The 21,627-nt window shown below is 53.9% G+C and overlaps 1 protein-coding gene across 1 annotated transcript; it reads left to right on the top strand.

The window, feature by feature from the left end:
* The first annotated feature begins 1,119 nt into the window (after positions 1-1,119).
* On the top strand, positions 1,120-1,524 carry LOC124689231 (auxin-induced protein X10A-like). The gene has a single exon (XM_047222786.1). It carries the CDS (start codon positions 1,141-1,143, stop codon positions 1,522-1,524), a length of 384 nt encoding a protein of 127 aa, XP_047078742.1. The 5' UTR covers positions 1,120-1,140.
* The last annotated feature ends 20,103 nt before the right edge of the window (positions 1,525-21,627 follow it).

Here is a 21,627-nt window from a genome sequence, read left to right as displayed (position 1 = left end):
AGATCTTCTCCTCGCCGCTCCAAAAATGTCGAGCTCGTCCTCCCGCAAGATCGTCGCGGCGAACGGCTCCGGCCGCGGCAGCCTCACCATGGCGGAGGCGTGGGCGCTGTACAACGCCCGGTATCCAGTGAAGGAGGAGCCGGCGACACCCGTCAACACGAGGCGTGGCGGCAGCGGCAGCGGCAGCCGGCGGCAGCAAGGGAGGCGCGGCGGCGCCCTCCTCATCCCGAAGCCGGAGGTGAAGGAGGAGCCGGAGGAAGCGTCGCAGGCGGCGCTGCTGGCGGAGTACGAGCGGCAGCAGCTGCTCATCACCAGCAGCGACGACCCCGAGGACTGCCCAGTTCCGCGGGCGGCGTTCTTTGCGTACATGAATGACAAGGACGCCTGGAGGGGCGACCTCGACGTGGCGATCGCCATGTCCATCCGCGACTCCGGCAAGCCGCTGGTGGACCTCTCTGTCGACGGCGAGGCAGGACCAAGTGGCTTGGTGAAGGACGAGCCCGTCGACGAACCCGTCGACGAGCGCGTCAAGCAGGAGGTCGTCACCGACGACATGTACAACTTCCAGCAGTACTACGACGCCTCCGGCCGCCGCAAGTGGTTCTAGATTAGGTTTAGTTTAAATTTAGTCAAATTTCGTTCGAATCTATGTAATATATGGCAAGTTTGGATGAATCTCGCTTAAGTTTAAAATTTGCGAAATTTGGTTTGGGGGACGCGACTGGGGAGCGCCGTCCCCCAAACGCGGCACGAACGAAACACGTCCCCCAAACGCTCAATCCGGCGCGGATTGGGGGACGGTTTGGGGGACGCGACTTTGCTCTTATACAAGGCTCCAGCTATGAAAACTATGAAGAACCAAGGCCCTCGCCTTGTCCTCACACCCGAACCAACCCCAGCCGCCACAGTATATCTACACATGCGGCACAAGAACCCCAAGCCATCACATGCTTTGATCCCTCCTCCTTCCTCCTCCTCGTCTTCTTAATCCCCTCCGAGCGAGCTTCTTGGAGCAGAGCCAATATCGCACCGATCACCGACCACTCCCAGCTCTTGCACACAGCACACCCAACCAAGATTGTGTCGCCATTTCTTGGTACGGAAAGCTTCGATCTTGGTTCATTTCTTCGAGGGGGAACTATGTTGACGATGGGGTACTTCCGGGCACCCAAGCTGGGCGGGAGGAAGTCGTCTTCGCCGGAGAGGGACGGCCAGAGCCTGCGTTCGGCGCTGCTCGTCGACGGCGAGACTGCGTCGGTGCCCAAGGGGTACTTCGCGGTGTACGTGGGCGCTGAGGCGCGTCGGTTCGTGGTGCCCATGAGCCTCCTCTGCCAGCCGGCCTTCCGGGCGCTCATGGAGCTTGCCGCCGAGGAGTTCGGGTTCGGCCAGACCGGCGGGCTCCGCATCCCATGCCGCGAGGAGGACTTCGTCGCCACCGTCGCCGAGCTCCTTCCCGCGGCCGAGTCCAGGCAGCGCCGCTGGAGCGCCGCCGGGGGCAGGAGAAGCGCCTCAGTGAACTGGTGATCGAGCTAGGCCTGGTTGATCGCCCACGGTCCCGTACGGTGGGCATGGGGAGAAGCATTTTTGTTGCCTTAATTGTTTGGATGAGTGCCATGGCCGCGCCCCGACGAGCCGTCGTGCGATGATCCATCACGTCCATCCAACCGATAGCGTATCACCATTGGTATTTGTTTTTGGTTTCACACATGATGATTTATCTGTGGTGGAGCAGTAGATAGATGTTGTTTCGAGTCTGGAATAGTTTTGTTCTTGTAAGGGCTGGGAGTTCTGACTTGTAGAAGGGTTTTGGGGGAAGCCTCACACGTATAATGACGTGGGGTTCCGGTATTTATATAACAAGCCAGAGGCCTAGGGTTAGGTTACAATTACAATACAGTCCTACTGTAAATACAATATGTGCAATCTAACACCCCCCCATAGTCCCAGCGGGAGGTTCGCGGACGTTGAGACTGGACCGAAAATCGAGGAAGAGCTGACTCGGTAATCCCTTCGTCATGACATCCGCGAACTGGTGGGAGGACGGAACATGCAGAACACGGACCTCTCCCAAGGACACCTTCTCGCGGACGAAGTGGATGTCTATCTCGATGTGCTTGGTACGTTTATGTTGCACCGGATTCGAGGACATGTAGATGGCGGAGACGTTGTCACGAGTAGACAACCGTGGCAGAGCTCGAGGGGCGATGAAGTTCCCGGAGCAGCCGGCGGAGCCAACAGCACTCGGCGACGACGGCGTGGGCGACGGCGCGGTACTCAGCCTCTGCAGAGGAACGGGACATGGTGGTCTGTCGCTTGGAGGACCAAGAGATGAGACTATCACCGAAGTAGACGCAGTAACCGGAGGTGGAGCGACGCGAGTCCGGACAACCTGCCCAGTCGGCGTCGGAGTAGGCCACAAGGGCGGTCGACGAGGAGGCGTGGAGCTGGAGGCCAAACTCCAGTGTACCCCGAACATACCGCAGAACACGTTTCACGAGAGCCAAGTGAGACGTGCGCGGAGCATGCATGTGAAGGCAGGCCTGCTGAACAGCGTAGGAGAGATCGGGGCGCGTCAGTGTGAGATACCGAAGGCCGCCCACGATGCTCCCGTAGTCGGTGGCGTCGGGAAGAAGCTCGCCGTCGGAAGCGAGAGAGCTTCGAGGACGTGTCGACCGGTGTAGGTGAGGGGTGGCAGTCAGACATGCCACCCCGCCGTAGAATGTCCGAGCATACCGTCGCCGTGACGAGAAAGAGACCAGCCGAGGACCGGCTGACCTTCATACCCAGGAAGTAGTGGAGATCCTCGAGATCAGTCATGGCGAACTCGCTATGGAGACGCGCAAGGAGCCCCGCAAGATGCGTCGACGAGGCGGTGACGATGATGTCGTCCACATAGAGCAGTAAGTATGCCGTGTCTGCCGCAGAGTGGAGGACAAACAGAGACGTGTCCGTGGCGGAAGCAACAAATCCCAGAGTGGCGATGTAGGAGGCGAACCGGTGGTACCAGGCGCGAGGGGCCTGCTTCAAGCCGTACAGGGACTTGTGGAGGCGACAGACGTGGTCAGGGCGAGAGGCATCAACAAACCCGGGGGGCTGCTGACGATGAGACCACCTCATCCCGGGAGCCATGTAGGAACGCATTCTTCACATCAAGCTGCCGTATGGGCCAGGAGGCTGGAGACAGCAATGTGAAGAACAAGACGGATCGTAGCAGGCTTGACAACAGGGCTGAATGTCTCCTCATAGTCGATGCCGGGCGCTGAGAGTACCCACGAACAACCCAGCGGGCCTTGTTGCGCGCAAGGGTGCCATCCGAGTGGAACTTCTGACGGAAGATCCACTTGCCAGTGACGACGTTGGCCCGCGGAGGGCGAGGAACGAGGGACCAAGTGGCGTTGTTGACGAGAGCCTGGTACTCATCAGACATGGCAGCATGCCACTGAGGATCCTGCATTGCCTGGCGAAAGGTGGTGGGGACGACGTCAGGGACAGAGTCCACGGCGGAGAGGTTGAGCCTGTCCACGGGACGCACTTGGCGGCCGGAGCGCGTGCGGCGAGGGTTGGAGGCCCCACTCGAGGAGGCCGCCGGTGCAGCATCGGCAGTCGGGGCAGGGTCCGGTTGGACCGGCTGGTGCACCGGCGTGACCGACACAGGGCCCGGCCTGGCCGGCGTGGGGACCGGCTGCTCGGCGCGGTGAGGCGGCGGGTCCGGTTGGACCGGCAGGAGCGCCGGTATGACCGGCACAGGGCCCGGTCTGTCCGGCCGGGCAACCGGCTGCGCGGCTCGTCGAGGCGGCAGCGAGGCAGGGGTGCTCGCGGTCGGGGCGGGCGCACTCGGGGCGGGCGCAGGGGCGCGCGGTGGTGGCGCGGTCAGTGTGCCGAAGAGGTCGTCGAGTCCGCGCGGCGCAGGAGGCGCAGCGCGCGGATGACGAAGCTGCATGCTGAAAAGGAAACACCGTCTCATCGAAGACAACATGTCGTGAGACGATAATTCTCCCAGTGACAGGGTTAAGGCAGCGGTAACCACGATGGTTGGAGGGATACCCAAGAAAGACACATGCCATGGAACGTGCACTGAGCTTGTGTGGGGCGGTGGAAGCGATGTTAGGATGACAAAGACAACCGAAGACTCGAAGATCAGTGTATGAGGGAGGACGACCATGGAGGCGTGTGTAGGGAACTTGGGATTTTATGGCTGTACTAGGACGGCGATTAAGCAAGTATGTGGCAGTAGCCAGAGCCTCGGCCCGTAAAGGGGCTGGGATGTGAGCCTCGGAACATAAGGGTGCGCATAGTATCATTAATGGTACGAATGGCACGCTCGGCTTTACCGTTCTGCCGGGAGGTGTATGGGCATGACAGCGCGTAAGGCGGTGCCGTGGGTGGTGAGGAGAGTATCAACAGTCTTGTTGAGGAACTCGGTACCGTTATCCGTCCGGAGAGAGCGAATAGTAACACCAAACTGCGTGCGCGCATAAGCGAAAAAGGTTTCGAGAGTGCGGGCAGTACAAGACTTGTTGCGAAGTGGAAAAGACCAATAAAAGTGAGAGTAGTCGTCGACAATGACAAGGTAATATCGAAAACCAGAGGTGCTTATAATTGGAGATGTCCACAAATCACAATGTATCAAATCGAAGATGGCACTAGATGCGGTAGTAGACTGACGAAACGGTAAACGGACGTGCTTGCCAAGTTGACATGCATGACACACCCGAGTACGACTAAATTTATTACACTTGATAAAATCTAGACGCCGAAGAGCCGACATGGCATCATGTCCAGGATGGCCAAGACGCCGGTGCCATAGCTCGGCGGTGGCGGTGACGACCAAAGCGGTGGAGGAGGAACGGCGAAAACTGCTCCTCCCGGGAAAGGTGTAGAGATCTCCGTCACTATTGCAACGAAGAATCACGCGACGGGTCTTCGGGTCCTTCACGAGAGAAACCAAAGGCGTCAAACTCAATGGAACACATATTATCACGGGTAAACTTGCGAACCGAAAGCAAATTGCGAATAATGTGCGGTACTAGGAGTACATGGTTGAGTCGAAAGACGTGACCAGAAGGTGTGCGAAAGGAGGTGAAACCAGAAGAGGTAATGGGGATGGTGGTGCCATCCCCGACGGTGATGAAGTGAGGAGTGCGAAGGTGGGAGGAACGAGTGAGGTTACCATCGTCGCTGGTCATGTGTGAGGACGCACCTGAGTCCATGACCCAACCACCTTGCTGAAGCGCGAGGTTGTTGAGGGCGGCGATGAGAGCCGAGCTGTCCCATGTGGTCGCTGAGGTCGACGGCGCGGTGGCGGTGTAGGCCTGGGGCCGAGGGCCCAGGATGCCCTGTCCAGAGGAGGGGGCGCGCCACTGGCCAGCACCCGGGGAGAAGCAGACCCACGGGCCGGTCGGGGCCGGCGCGCGGGCGGGCTGGGTGCCCTGGGTGGCGCCTCCACCCTGGCGTCCGCCAGTGCGGCCCTTCTGCTTGGCCGGCTGCTTGCCTTTCCTGGCGCCCGCACCAGGGGTGGGACCGTCACCACGGCAGCCGGGGCCGGGGCATGAAGAGGCGGGGCCGCCGGCCTGGGCGACGAGGGCGGTGTTGGCAGAGGTGGCCGCCGCGTTGGCCTGCTGCATCTCCTCCATCAGGAGCATGGCCCTGGTGCGGAGGAAGGTGGGCAGCGGGTCGGTCATGGAGATGACCGTGGCGGCGGAGGCGAAGCGAGGGCCGAGGCCGCGCAGGGTGTTGAGGACGAGGGCGCGGTCGCTCACGGGAGAGTCGTTGTCGAAGAGCGCATCGGCGAGGTGCTTCTGGCGGCGACAATACTCGTGGATGGAGAGAGATCCCTGCACAAGCTGGCGAAAGTCATTGTCAAGGTAGATGGCTTTGTTCGCCTTGTTCGCGGTGAAGAGGTCGCGTGCCGCGAGCCACAGTGACGCGCGGTCCGATTCCCCGCAAGGATCATGTCCGCGACGTCTTCGTCGATGGCGGCGTGGAGGTGGTTGAGGACGGTGTAGTCGGCGGTGGCCCACGCAGCGTCGGTGGGGGCGGCGGCGACGGTGCCGTCGACATGGCCGAGGTAGCCGGAGCGGCCCAGGGAAGCGCGCATGTAGATGCACCACTTGGAGTAGTTCCCGGCGGCGAAGGAGAGCAGCACGGGGCCGGCGTGACGCGGAGCGCCAGCGGGGACGATCGCGGCGGCCGAAGCAGCCGCGAGGGGTGGAGGAGGTCCCGTCGGTAAGGGCGGTGAGCTCCATGGCAGCGGAAGGTGGGGTGGCGGCGCCCGACCTAGGGCGGCGGCGGCCGAAGAGGCGGCGGCGGCTAGGGTTGGGAGGAGGCGGCGGCTAGGGTAGGACCGAGATTAGTCTGATACCATGTAGAAGGGTTTTGGGGGAAGCCTCACACGTATAATGACGTGGGGTTCCGGTATTTATATAACAGGCCAGAGGCCTAGGGTCAGGTTACAATTACAATACAGTCCTACTGTAAATACAATATGTGCAATCTAACATGACTGATGAATAATGATCTGATTTTTGGATTCATAAAAAAGATATTACATGCCTGAGCGGGCCTGGCCCGATGGCGGCGTGGTGCTGGTTGTGCTTGTGAGAGTTGTCATACACGTAGGCAGCGTAACCGCCTTGGCCACCGTCGACGACAGCGGCATGGTGGTCTTTCCGCGCGTCGGCGTGGTGTTGGTTGTGGTAGTGAGTGGTGCTTTGCACGAAGTTAGACTACCCTGCTCCCGAAGTTGTAGAAGGTGGTGGAGGTGCTCGTGGCTGTGGCCATCCTCGTGGTGATCCACTCGGTGCACCAGCAGCACTCGGTGGGCCATCCGTCATGGCCGATGGTCGGCATGCTCCCTTCCAACCTGCACTGCGTGCTCACCGCCGATGTGGTGCCCCAAAACCAGTACTACGCAAATTCAAGCGTTTTCCGCCAAAACCGCACAATATCGGATTTAGGAGACGTTTGGTGGTTCCTTTGTGGCGCCCCAAAAACGGTACTATGCGAATTAAAGTGTTCCTGTCAAAATTCGCACAATATCAATTTAGGAGACGCACCACCAAGCGACGCGTACACTTCAAAAAATGTACGTGATGCGGATGGAATCAATCACAAGTAGTAATCATTACAATAAGTCATAACATAGCCCACAAGAGGTATTATTATAACAACCAAATACGACTTCAAGGAGTTTAGAATACAAATGTATACAATACAAAGATTCAAATCATACATAAAGATAAATACATCCGAGTACGAACAAGAATACAAATGAGGCTAAGAGTCCTAAAGATAATCAAATGACGTAACCTTGCTAGCGTCGTTCTTCATTGAACCTATCTTCATACCTACTCGGTATTACCTCAAAGTAGCAATAAGTACGGGTTCGTACTTAATAAGAATTCAAAAGGTATTAGCTTCGTCAACCAGTCGTCTTTTGTACTTGAGGCACATAGAGGACTTAGAGGACGCAAAGAACGACAAAAGCTATTTGGTGGGGTTAAACGATATCGCGCAAGCGCTAAAAACCTATAGAGACAGTCTCAACTTACATGATATCACAACACACACTCTCCTTCATCACAACAATGTTTAGGAAGTCACCTAACTAAGTTACCCCGAGACGAAGTCTAGCCTAATCTTCAAGATGGACCTAGCTGTTTGAGTCTACAGCTAAGTCAGTTCCTAGGAGATGTACACTGGATCAGAACTCACAATGGAAAGTTGACCAGTGATCTCACTCTTTCGGATACCACTTAACACTGGATTAGACCCATATTTTGACAGCCCGATCACAAACAATCACTGGGCAGGCCATTTGAATCGGCCATTGAAGATGCTCTCAACATTTCTTAGAATTGAACTATTACCAAAAGTACAATAGCCACTTGACTCATTCATGCATTGGCATATTAAATAAGATAAATATTGATATCATCTTGGCATCCTAGCACGATCCAAATAACTAAGGAAAATTATCCCTGAAAGAGTGCAACCATTTTACTGTTTGCACCCTAAGGTATTTGGTCACATTCAGCCAACCCTACCTTATCCTATGCATTCATCAATGAAAAATACAATATTGTACTGTCTCGTCCTCTTCTGTGCTCCACTTTGTCATCAACGTGGAAGCTTGGTAATTTCTACATGCCCCTTCTTCTTGGGAAATAAGGCCCTCTTTTGGTAAATGAGGACATATATGTGCATGCATAGGAATTTTCTTGACTTGCTAGATTAAATTTCCACCATGTCACTATGAGTTTCATGGAGTATATGTTTCGTTTGCATGAACCTCATAAAAATAACCGTTAAGTTTCTATATATGGGAATTGGATATTTTTCCTCCCCACAAAAAAATATTTATATAAAAAAAACAACAATGTTTCAAATGTGGAATACACATTTTTTGCAGTAGGGAGTAAACAAACAGTTTGTTGTTAGTACCTAGTACCATCCGTACCATACCTTGCCACATTCATCCATTTGTACCTTACGTTCGCACTCATCCATGAAGAATATAATATCTTCTATCGATCGTACATTTCTGTTTTCTTTTGTCCATACTATCATTGACCTTGCCGTTGATGCACATGATCGGTAAATTTAAAACATTGACATGCTATTTTTTGTGAAAAGTGCGTTGATATATTTATAAACTTTAGAGCAGTACAAGAAATCTCAAGAGTAATAAAAATTGCAAACAAATCCTTGAACCACCTAGCGACGACTACGAACACTCATAGAGAGTTTGTCGTAGTAGATAAACGAGAACTCGTCGTAATAAGCCCCCAAAGGACCAGCACAAGAGAGTAGCAACCATCACCGATGAAGAGAAGTGTAGATTGCAAGGAACACTGACCAAATATATCTATTTTGACAGATGGATTTGTGTATTCTTAACTACGACTTCCATTCTATAATAAGTGTTATAACTTTATCTAGCTATGAATGTATATGTACATACTTTAGTGTGTAGACAAATTCACATTTAGAAAAAATTACTACATTTTGTTTTGGACAGGAGTGAGTAACTTATGCAGAGCCATGCCCATGCTTCTTTGGAAAACCGGATTACACTGAAATAACAGAACTGTTTATGGAAGAGCTGGCAAATTACTACAACTATCCAGTTAGAACCCTGGATGGATTATGCATTAATTGTTATGCATATTCTCTCAAAAGAACATTAACACTTGAAAGCGGGAAAGGGTGCCGTGCATGTATACATGACCCACAGAAGTACAAGAGAAGATATGGATTACGACCTGGAAAGATGCCCAATAATCACTCGGGCCTGTTTCTTTAACAAGATCATTAAGAAATGGGAGGAGGAAGTGGCGTGCTACCTAACCCATAGTGCCATCCGTACCTCGCGCTAATCATTCGACCGTACCCTTCGCAGTTCGTACGTACCCATCCACGATATCTTGTTCTGGTCGTACCGTTTCATCCTCTCTTCCAGCCACTCTGTCACGTCATCACCGTCGCCGCCAAAGCAAGACGTTAATTTCTACGAGCCCTTTTTTCAGTTCCCTTCGAAAGGTTTCGAATGTGAAAATGGTCTCTCGATCTTGTAGCCAAATGAGTGGCTTGGCGTCTTCCTCATGTGTGTATTAATCTTCACTATAAGTTTCGTGAAGTTTTAAGTATATCTCTTTGGTTTACACGAATCTCACAAGGATTTTTTTCCAAAACATATAACGTGGACATGCCCGCGTTGAGACACCACAAGCATTAATTTGAAAATTAAACAATGATGCAAATTTTAGAAAAAAGGGTGTGTCTTCCTAATTTTCAGTCACATGATGTCATTGAATTTTAATCACAACGAATGTTGCAACTCACTTAGTAGCATGAACTAGAACAAATCACAAAGCAATTCAACGGTCCAAGTCAGTTGCGACCCGTGCTGAAACTCATGACAACAAATCAGGAGTCAATGCAACAGTTCAATTTTTTTTGTAAGTTAAAAACCTGTTTACTTACAACTGAAAAAACCTCAGTAACAAATCATGTTGCAGTCCTATGACATAAGTCGATTGAGCAAATTCTAAGCCACTGAGAGTTAGCAAAACAAAAAAGAAAAATGGATCTTAGTGTTAGAGTATATATCTGTATATTGTAGTTTCCCCATATGTTAGGGGGCTTCCTGCATATTTGCACATGTACATGTACTATATATTGTGGCCTTTGGCTCCCTGGTAATACAACAAGTATATTGCCTTAACATGGTATCAGAGCAAAATTGATCCTCTAAATCCCGGCCGATGTTGCTTGTTCCGTCCGTCCGTCCCTGTAATCGATCTGCTGCTTCAATCCCCTTCCCCGACGCCCAGGCGCCCGATCTCCTGCGCCGTTCCTCGCTCGCCGCCGCGTGAGTTCGCCCGCCCGCCTGAGATCGCCCACGATCCCGCGTGAGGCCGCCCACCTGCGATCCCGCGTGAGGCCGCCCGCCTGAGTCTGCTGCTCTCCGACGCCTCCCCGATCTGCGCGTGAGTCTGCGCGTGAGTCGTGCGCGTGAGTCCGCCCGCCCGCCCGCCTGCTCATCCTGCTGCTGCCGATTCCCTACTCAAAGTCTGCTCCCCGCCGGATTCCCTGCTTCCTGCTGTCGGTCGAGTTCTGCTCTGCCGTGATCCCGTGCGGTCGCCGTTTCCTTTGCTGTTGATCTCCCAGGCTGCTGGTTAGTTGACTTCCGTCTGAAGAAAAAAAAAACAAAAAAAAAAGCAAAAAAAAAAAACTATGTCTTCCACTGATCCCGCCCCTTCTTTGGGCCCACCTTCGGTACTTGGTATTTGTTCGCTGCCTCCGTGCATGACTGCTAGCTATTCTCCGTCGCCGTTTGCGGCCTCTTCACGCGGCTTTGCCCGCGCTTCACCGACTCCGTCTACGTCGGCTCGCCGCTCTTCACCGACTTTCGCGGCCTCTTCCCGCGGCTCTGGCCGTGCTTCGCCGATTTTGTCTCCCTCGGCCTTCCGCTCTACATCGACTTTTGCGGCCTCTTTACGCGGCTCTGCCCGCGCTTCGCCGACTTCGTCTATGTCGGCCTGCCGCTCTACATCGACTTTTGCGGCCTCTTCACGCGGCTCTGCCCGCGCTTCGCCGACTTCCTCTATATCGGCATGCCGCTCTACATCGACTTTCGTGGCCTCTTCCCGCGGTTATGGCCGTGCTTCGTCGACTCCGTCTGCGTCGGCATGCCGCTCTATATCGACTTTCGCGGCCTCTTCACGTGGTTATGACCGCGCTTTGCCGACTCTGTCTTCATCGGCGTGTTGCTCTCCGTCACCCCCTTTGGTGGCCTCTGTGTGTGTGGATGATAGCTCCTCGTCGGCACCTGATTGTACTTCGACCTCTCCAGTCGTGCCCCTCTCTGCGCATGAGATAGCACAGCTTCACTGCCTGCTTGATGCTTGGGATTCCAGTTTACGTCAGCAGCCTCGCGGTCCGAGTCTCCACCCTCGTCCTCATTGCACCTACCGTGGCAAGGTTGGCCACACTTCCTCCACCTCGCCGGACGTGGGATCCCGGCTTACGTCGGCCAGTTCCGGGATCGTCGGCAGGCTGGCTCTTCGGGATCTTCTGCGCGTTGCACTCTCGATCGGGACATTCTCGGGGGTCTTCGTGGTCCGCTCGCTACTCCGGACTCTTCCTCGCCGGGCGCTGCTGGTTCCGTGATCGGCTCTTCCGGCACTGCGCGACCACCACTTTCTACACAGTCAGGTACGTCCCCGTGGTATCTGGATTCTGGAGCTTCCTTTGATATGACCTCTGAGTCTTCTATCCTGTCTGCTCTTCGGTCCGTGTTGTCACGGCTGATGGTACCTCTATTCCCGTTTCTAGTACAGGCACCCTTTCTACTCCCTCTTTCTCTGTCCCTGATGTTTCTCATGTTCCTCGCCTTCAGATGAACCTTTTCTCTGCTAGCCAGCTCACCGATTCCGGTTGTCGCGTCATTCTTGATGCTGAGTCTTGTGCGGTTCGGGATCGTCGCACACGAGGCCCCGGTTGGAGCCGGCCCTCGTAGCCGTCGGTCTCCGGGGCTTTGGGAGTTAGGACCGGCTTCGTGTTCCTTCCACCGCCACTTCATCCGCCGGTTCTCCTCCGGTTGTTGCCTCCGTCACCGGCTCTTTTCAGCGATGGCATCATCGTCTTGGTCACCTTTGTGACTCTCGCCTCGTCGTCTTTGGTTCATCGTGGCCTTCCGGGGTCCGTCTCCGGGAGATGGGTCGTTACACTCGTCGTGGTTGTAGGTTAGGCAAACAGATTCAGCTTCCCTATCCTACTAGTGTGTCCGTCTCTCGACGACCGTTCGATTTAGTCCATTCGGATGTTTGGGGTCCGGCTCCCTTCGCTTCGAAAGGGGGCCATCGATACTATATCTTATTCATTGATGATTTTTCACGGTACACATGGCTGTTTTTCATGCACTCTCGCAGTGAGGTGCTCTCTATTTATCAGCGTTTTGCGGCCATGGTCCGCACTCAGTATTCCTCACCCATTCGCGTGTTCCGTGCTGATTCTGCTGGTGAGTATATCTCTCAGCACCTTCGTGGTGTCCTTGCTAAGGAGGGCACCCTCGCTCAGTTTTCTTGTCCCGGCGCGCATGCTCAAAATGGCGTCGCCGAGCGTAAGCATCGTCATCTTCTTGAGACCACCCGTGCTATGATGATTGCCTCTTCTCTTCCGCCACATTTCTGGGCTGAGGCTGTCGCTACGTCGGCCCACCTTATTAACATTCAGCCTTCCGCTGCTCTATAGGGTGGCATTCCTCTCGAGCGTCTCTCTGGTGTTTCTCCAGACTACTCGACTCTCCGTTCATTTGGTTGCGTTTGCTATGTCCTTCTGCCTCCTCGCGAACGCACCAAACTGACCGCTCGCTCGTTGAGTGTGTTTTTCTTGGTTACAGTGATGAGCATAAGGGCTATCGCTGTTGGGACCCCGTTGGTCGTCGGATGCGCATCTCTCGTGACGTCACATTTGATGAGACGCGTCCCTTCTATCCTCGCCCCACCTCGGGTACTTACCCGGTGGATAATATATCTTTTCTTCTTTTTTCGGATGCACCCCCTGCTGTCCCTCCTCCCCTCCCTCCTACTACTGATGCGCCCCTTCGACGCCATCCTCTCGTTCGTCTAGTCCACCTAGTACTCCTCGTTCTCCGGCTTCGGCTCCTTCCGATTCTGTCCCTTCTTCCTCTTCTTCTGATGACTTGTCTTCCGTGCGATGACCTTCCCCCTTCTCGGCCTGTTCGTCGGCGTCGTGCTCCGGCTCGTTACTCTCCTAGTCAGTATGGTCTCTCTGTCGTTTCCGAGCCGACTTCTTATCGGGATGCCGAGCGTCATCCTGAATGGCAGCTTGCCATGGCTGAGGAGATCGCTGTGCTTGAGCGCACTAGCACTTGGGATCTTGTTTCTCCCCCTTCTGGTGTTCGTCCCATCACATGTAAGTGGGTCTATAAAATTAAGACTCGCTCTGATGGATCTCTTGAGCGCTATAAAGCGCGTCTTGTGGCTCGTGGTTTTCAGCAGGAGCACGGCCGTGACTATGATGAGACTTTTGCCCATGTGGCTCATATGACTACTGTGCGTACCCTTCTTGTTGTTGCCTCTGTTCGCCGCTGGTCTGTCTCCCAGCTTGATGTTTAGAATGCTTTTCTTAATGGCGAGTTGAGTGAGGAGGTTTACATGCAGCCTCCTCCTGGGTATTCTGTTCCCGATGGGAAGGTTTGTCGTCTTCGACGTTCTCTCTATGGTCTCAAACAGGCCCCTCGTGCCTGGTTTGAGCGCTTTGCCTCTGTGGTGACTGCTGCTGGTTTCTCTCCTAGTCTTCATGATCCAGCACTTTTCGTTCACACTTCTCCTCGTGGACGCACCCTTCTCCTTCTCTATGTTGATGATATGATCATTACCGGTGATGATCCCGAGTATATTGCCTTTGTAAAGGCTCGTCTTCGTGATCGGTTTCTCATGACTGATCTTGGTCCTCTTCGCTATTTTCTTGGGATTGAGGTTTCCTCCACTTCGATGGCTTTTCTATCTCTCAGAGAAGTACATTCAGGATCTTCTTGCTCGTGCCGCTCTTGGGGATGAGCGCACGGTTGATACTCCTATGGAGCTTAATGTTAAGCTTCGTCCTACTGATGGTGATCCTCTTCCTGATCCCACACGTTATCGTCATCTTGTTGGGAGTCTTGTTTATCTTGCTGTCACTCGTCCTGATATTTCTTATCCTGTTCATATTCTGAGTCAGTTTGTCTCAGCTCCTACCACTGTTCACTACGGTCATCTCCTCCGTGTTCTTCGTTACCTTCGTGGCATGATCACTCGTCGTCTTTTCTTTCCTCGTTCTAGCTCTCTCCAGCTCCAGTGCTACTCGGATGCTACGTGGGCGAGTGATCCTACGGATCGTCGTTCACTTTCTGCTTACTGTGTGTTTCTTGGTGGTTCGCTTGTTGCTTGGAAGACGAAGAAACAGGTAGCCGTTTCTCGTTCGAGTGTTGAGGCTGAGCTGCGGGCTATGGCCTTGTTGATTGCTGAGGTGACCTGGTTACGGTGGTTGCTTGCAGATTTTGAGGTCTCTGTTACGACACCCACTCCATTTTTGTCTGACAGTACAGGTGCTATCAGTATTGCACGTGATCCGGTCAAACATGAGCTGACCAAGCATATTGGTGTTGATGCTTTTTATACACGTGCTCAGGTGCAGGATGAGGTTGTTGCGGTTCATTATGTGCCTTCAGATTTGCAGTTGGTGGATTTCTTTACAAAGGCACAAACTCGAGCGCAGCATGACTTCTTACTCTCCAAACTCAGTGTTGTGGATCCACCATGAGTTTGCGGGAGAGGGGGGAGGGGGGATGTTAGAGTATATATCCGTATATTGTAGTTTCCCCATATGTTAGGGGGCTTCCTACATATTTGCACTTGTACATGTACTATATATTGTGGCCTTTGGCCCCCTGGTAATACAACAAGTATATTGCCTTAGAGCATCTCCACTCGTCCCCCCGAACAGGCCCCCGGCGAGCGTTTTTTCCATCCGGACGGCGTAATTCGGCCCAGTCGCGCCCCCGGTTCCTCGTTTTCGTCCGGATTTGGGCCTAAATTCATCCGGCGATCCCACGACATCCCCGGCCCCCCGGGGAGCTCTCGGGGATTCCGGACGAAACGAAAGCGCGCGAAACGGCGAGGAAACTTCCCGCGCGTCTGGTGGCCCCAACTTGTCGGCGAGAGAAACCGATCGTCGTCCTCATCGCATCGTCTTCCGCGCGCTGTAAAGGCCTGCCGCCGGTCTGCATTCGCCGGCCACGCGGCGAGTTAATGTCGTCGTCTTCCGCGCACGCATCGTCTTCCACGCGCTGTAAAGGCTGCCGCCGGTCAGCTCGCCGCGGACGCGTCGCAATCCACGCGGCATTTAATCCCCGCGCCCGCCAGCCACGCATATATACGCCGGTCCACTCGCCGCGAAGCGTACCCCCGTGCTCCACTCTCCCTCCACTCTCCCTCTACTCTCAAGATGGCGTTCTACGACGACGACGGCGCAGCCAACAACGGCTTCCCCCGCCGGTCGCTCCACGCGTGGGAGGGGCACCTCCTCCACCAGGCGGGGTACCCCTGCCCGCCGGACACGAGGCCTCCCGGAGGCGGCTGGCGGCTAAGTGCTGGCGGCGTTCCAATCCCGCCGCCGCGGGGCCATGCCCTCGACGTTGCCATCGAGGAGGCGAGGATGACGATGACCGACGAGGAGCGCGCCGACCCGCGCCACCACCCCGAGAACTACACGCGGTGGAACTCCTACTTCCTCCAGCGGTGGGAGCGGGAGCTGGCGGCCTATGATGGCCCGCCGCCTCCGCCTGCGCGCAACAACGCCGCGGGCCGCCGACGGTGGTGGAGCGCGCCGGAAAGGACGTTGGCGAACGTCATCGCGCACATCGAGGGCGGCAACTCCCCGGTGCTCACGATGCCCCTCTATCGGCATCGAGGGCATCGGCGAGCCGCCGTCGGGGAAGCGTCCGGCAGCCACGGCGCATGGCTGCCAGCCTCGTCGTCTTCCGGATCGGCGTCAAGGTCATCCTTGGCGCCGGTGAAGAGGAGGAGGCGACGTCGCCTTCGACGCCGGTGCGCGTCAAGAAGGAGCCGGCGTCTCCGCCGGCGACCCGGAGGGCGCAGCAGCGGCGCCCTCGTCATCCGAGAACAGCCTTCCGCAGCAGCGGCCGGAAGAAGACGAAGAAAGAGGCCGCCGCAAGCCAGCTCGCCGAGGAGGAGGCGAAGCGCGCGGAGGACGCCGCGATGGCGGAGGCGATCGCCGGGTCGCTGCACGACATGGAGGAGGAGAAGCGCGCGGACGACGCCGCACCGGACTCGGGCCGAGGCGCGACCGGGAGCGCCGGGAGTCGGAGCAGCAGCCGGCGGCTGCTGGACCCGGCCGCCGCACGCCAACTCGCCGCCCGCGCCGGTCCAACCGCCAACGACGATGTCGCGCGGTACCGCCGTCCCGCGACACCTCCATCCGGCGTCGCTGTCCCCGTCGTCGACCTCGAGTCCTCCTCCGACGACCGGGTACAAGCCATCCCCGGGGTGGGGAGACGCCGGCCGTGGCAGCAGCAGCCGGGCCGCGCAGCCGAAGGCCAACGACGACGGCTCCGACGACGATGGCGGCGACTACACGGTGTTCTACCGCCATTTCGGCATGTAGAGCGCCGTGTTTTAAAATTAGCGTTTGAATTCCCCTGGCCGAATTCGAAATATAGTCGAATTCGGCCTCTATGTATGAACTCCTCCCGTAATGTAATAAATATCATTAAATTTAGTCTATATTCACCCGTTTTTAGCCGTAGTTTGTCAAGTTTCCGTTTTTTAAATTCGCATCGTCGACTTCGCCTGGGCACGCGGCTGGGAAACTACTACTCCCCACGCCAAATCTTCCTCCAATCCGGACGAAAATTTCGCCGGATTTGGGCGTGGGGAGCGCCAACGAGTGGGGATGCTCTTAACACTTAGAACCCAATCAGTCTATCTGCTACGGTGGAAGTTGGTGGACCCACCATAGAACTTTCCTGGCAACTTCTTCCAGTGGGTCTCACGGGTGCTGGTTTTGATTAGTGAGTGAATTTGAAACAGAAAATTCTTCCACTTGAAAGATGGATTCATTGTGATGGACCCTATACTTAGGCATACATGGGCCATGCTTCTTTGAAAAAACCTGGATAACTGAAACAGCATACTGCTTGAAGATCGAACAGCCAGCTAATTGACTCGTTCATTCCACAACAAAAATAAGATAAATACTGAATTGAATCATCCTAGCACCCTGGCCTACTTTGATTCAATCAACTTAGCGAAATTATTGGAGAACACATATGAACACACGTCATTGACTCGATTGTCTTACACTCATGGGAGTAATTGGAAAAGCCAACTGCTTGAAGAACAGCTTAGCTAGCTAGCTAGTACATCTACAGCAATATTGACTCGTTCATTCCACAACAGATCAAATAAGATAAATCTTGAAACGAATCATGGAACCCAGCCTACATGGATCGACATAACTAATGGAAATTATTGGAGAACATATATGAACACAAACCATATATTGACCCTGTATAATGTGCGCCGGCTAGAGACTGATAACAAGATGCTCATACTATACACATTTGGCTACCCACATGAAGAGGACGCCAGATCACTCACGTGCGGCGTACGCGTAGCAATCAACGTGTCAGTTTCGAAGCGTATACAGAATTGCACACTTGCTACAAGGCTCCAGCTATGAAAACTATGAAGAACAAGGACCCTCCTCGCCTTGTCCTCACACCCCAACCAACCTCAGCAGCCATAGTATAACTACACATGCTGCACAAGAACCCCAAGCCGTCACATGCTTTGATCCCTACCCCTTCTTCCTCCTCCTCCTCCTCCTCCTCCTCCTCCTCTTCCTCTTCTTAATCCCTTCCCAGCGAGTTTCTTGGAGCAGACTGCAGAGCCAAGATCGCACTGATCACCAACCACTCCTCGCTCTTGCACGCAGCACACCCAACAAAGATCGTATCGCCGTTTCTTCGCAGGGAAAGCTTCGATCTTGGATTCTTGGTTCATTTCCTCGAGAGGGAACTATGTTGACGATGGGGTACTTCCGAGCACCCAAGCTGGGCGGGAGGAAGTCGTCGTCACCGGAGAGGGACGGCCAGAGCCTGCGTTCGGTCCTGCTCGTCGACGGCGAGACTGCGTCGGTGCCCAAGGGGTACTTCGCGGTGTATGTGGGCGCGGAGGCGCGGCGCTTCGTGGTGCCCATGAGCCTCCTCTGCCAGCCGGCGTTCCGGGCGCTCATGGAGCTTGCCGCCGAGGAGTTCGGGTTCGGCCAGGCCGGCGGGCTCCGCATCCCATGCCGCGAGGAGGACTTCGTCGCCACCGTCGCCGAGCTCCTGCCCGCGGCCGAGTCCAGGCAGCGCCGCTGGAGCGCGGCCGGGGGCAGGAGGAGCGCCTCGGTGAACTGGTGATCAAGCTAGGCCTAGCTGATCGCCGTGCGACCGATCACGGTGGCAGGGGAAGAAGCATTTTTGTTGCCTTAATTGTTTGGATGAGTACCATGACGCCCATCCAACCGATAGCGTATAACCATTGGTTTTGGTTCTGGTTTTTGGTTCGACACATGATGATTTGTCTGTGGTTGAGCAGTAGATAGATGTTATTTTCGAGTCTGGAACAAATATGTTTTGTAAGGGCTCTGAGTTCTGACGGATGAAGGATGATCTGATTTTTGGGTTCATAAAAAAGATTATTTTTGGTTTTTTGTTTCACACATGATGATTTGTGTGTGGTGGAGCAGTAGATAGATATTGTGCCTCCTGTTTGGAATAGTTATGTTCTTGTAAGGGCTCTGAAATTAACGGATGAATGATGATTTGATTTAATATGAAGATGATTGATTAATTACATGCCTGAATGCATCCTCTTGCTCCTCTGTATGGTTGATCAAAAAAGATCTGAGTTTCCGACCTATATATGTATATATAGCTATGCCTATCAGCAACGGATGGATTAACTGAGATGCATATTCCGTTGTCACAAAGGGAATCAGAAAATATTGCCGTCGTCACACTGACATTTGTCCTGGTCCCACTTGCCATGATCCAGATTGCATCTTATTGATAATTCTCTTCGCTATCGATGTTCTGGATGAATAATAGTTGGACTACTGTTTTTCCATCTGCACTTGAGAGATTCGTTTTCGTTGATCTGTTCACACTATGGATGAACAGACAGCCCGTGCCCAATTTGACCTCTCAGCTGGAATTCAGGCTAGAGAATGCAAGCTAGCTAGAGAAACTGCACTCCTATCTACAACTCTGATTAGCAACCAGAAGTTCCGAATTACAGTTTGTAACAAGATACTTGTAGCTCGCAACACTGAATTAGGTGGCACAATTTTTAATTCCCACAGTTCCTACTTTCTAGAGCCAGGACTTCTCCCCTTACTATCGATGAAAAGTAGAACATCTGTATTTATATGTGCGCATTACAAAGCACGTCTGTTGTTTTCTGCAAGAGAAACTTGCTGAGATAGTTAAAAGCTAGCACATGTCAAATCTCAAATTTAATAAAAAAGAACTTAATGTGTGACATCTATAATGTTTGAACCGTGCAAGCAAAGTGCTGGCTTGTATATGTTAGGATGATCTCCTCGCGTCCGAGCCCAACGGCTCGAACTCGGACCCTTGACCTCGTCCGCGACCTGATCGGGGGCGCCCAACCGCATCTGGTTGGTGGGCCCCTGTCGCCTGTGCTATATATACAGTGGTGGGGGCGGTGGCACAGGTAACGAGGTTGACCGGAGTGCCACTCGCCCCACCAACACACCCACCGATTAGGGTTCGCACAGTGCCGACGGGAAGCTCCGCCGCCACCTCTCGCTCGACCTCACGCCGTCGCCGTCGTCACCATGTCCAGATCGGCGAGCTCCACCTCTAATGGATAAGGTAAACCTCACAGACCCGCAGTATTTCATTCTACCCGGCTAAGATCTACACCTAGATGATCCAGCAAAGCAAACATTGGTATCAGAGCCTGTTGCTAGTGGTAGATCTTTCGTTTTCGGGTAAAAAAGAAACAGAAAAATGAAACCCTAGCCCGTCCCTGCAACCAAACCCTAACCCTATTAGTAAGAAAGGGCAAAGCAAAGAAAGCATCACCGGCACCTCGCCGGCAAAGAGAGGGGGCAAAGTTGCGCCGCCATCTGGCCGCGCCTAACCCAAACCCACGGGGCAAAGAGAGAAAAACACCGGCTGCTGCTGCTTTTGGCCGTGGCGCCGGCAAAGAAAACCGCGCCGCCACTAAGCTGCCTCGGGTAGCTGCTGCTCAAGCTCATGGCGCCGGCAGAGGAAAGAAAAGAGCACCACCTCTTGAGCCGCTTGCCGGCGGTGCGCCCACGCAAGGGTGCACGCACGCGCCGGCAAGAGGGCCAAAGGGGGCGCTGCAGCTGCGTCTCCTGGTCGCCGTCGATGTATGGTGGCTGGGGGAGAAGGGAGGAGCTCCGCCGTGGCCGGCGAGCTCACAGACGGAGTTGCGTCGTGCGGAAGGCTGCTGCTAGGCGGGGCAGGCGCGGGCTGCTGCCGCCATCACCGGCAGCGAGCGAGCAGGACGTGGCAGGCGCGCGGGAGGACAAGCCTCTCCGCCGCCGCCGGACAGAGAGACAAAGAAAGGGGCGCAGGTCGAATGGGGGCTAGGGTTAGGGTTCTGGTGGATACCGGTTCGGCCATCCTCTATATACCGCCCGACATTGATGGTCGACCGTCGGATTCAATCCGACGGCTAGAACGCGCAGAGAGCGAGGGCTGCTCCGCGTGGGCTGTTGGCAGGCCGCGTAGAGGCCGCGGCAGCAGGCCGCGTGCGGGCCGCATGAACGGGCCGTGTGCAGCCGAGCGGGCAGCGCGTTAGCAGGCCCAGCGTCGGTGGCGCGTTCGGGCAGCGTGGGCGCCGCGTAGGCTGTGCGTCGCGCAGCGCGTGGTGGGCCGCATGGGCCGCGGATCGCGCCAGTACAGTTTTTCACTGTTAACTTTTTTACAGTGCACAGTTTTACTGTTTACAGAGGCATTTTAAAGCAGTTTTGGGTCATTTTTGGCCAAATTTTGTCTAGTTTTTTTTTCTGAATAAATAGGACCAACGAAATATTTGTTCAGAAAATAAAAAGTAAAGGATATGCCTCTGAAAAGTTCAAAAGTTAAATAGTTTAAAGTAAAAGTTTCCGCTGCAATAGTAAAAGAAGCATTTTCATCAAGTTTTTTTCCTGAGCAAATTGAACCAACGAGATATTTGTTTTAGGAAATTAAAAAGTGACAGAGATGCTTCTGAAAAGTTTAAAGATTAAAGTTTGACTTCAAAGTTTCCGCTGCAAATAGTTAAGATGCATTTTCAATTTGGAAAATGCAAAAGTGATGATTAAAATTTAAAAAGTTGCTTAAAAGTGATTATTTAAACAATTATGATATGTCATTTTATGACCAACGTTATTGATGGCATGATCATGTTTTGTTGTAATAACATGTGCAAAAGTGATAATCAAAGTAATTATTGTGACAATTATGGTTATGTTATTCTTTAACCAACGTTATTAATGACATGATCATGATTTGTT

Source organism: Lolium rigidum, chromosome 2, assembly GCF_022539505.1.
Source record: "Lolium rigidum isolate FL_2022 chromosome 2, APGP_CSIRO_Lrig_0.1, whole genome shotgun sequence".
In the NCBI taxonomy this organism is placed as follows: Eukaryota; Viridiplantae; Streptophyta; class Magnoliopsida; order Poales; family Poaceae; genus Lolium; species Lolium rigidum.
This window is presented reverse-complemented; position numbering and strand designations above follow the sequence as displayed.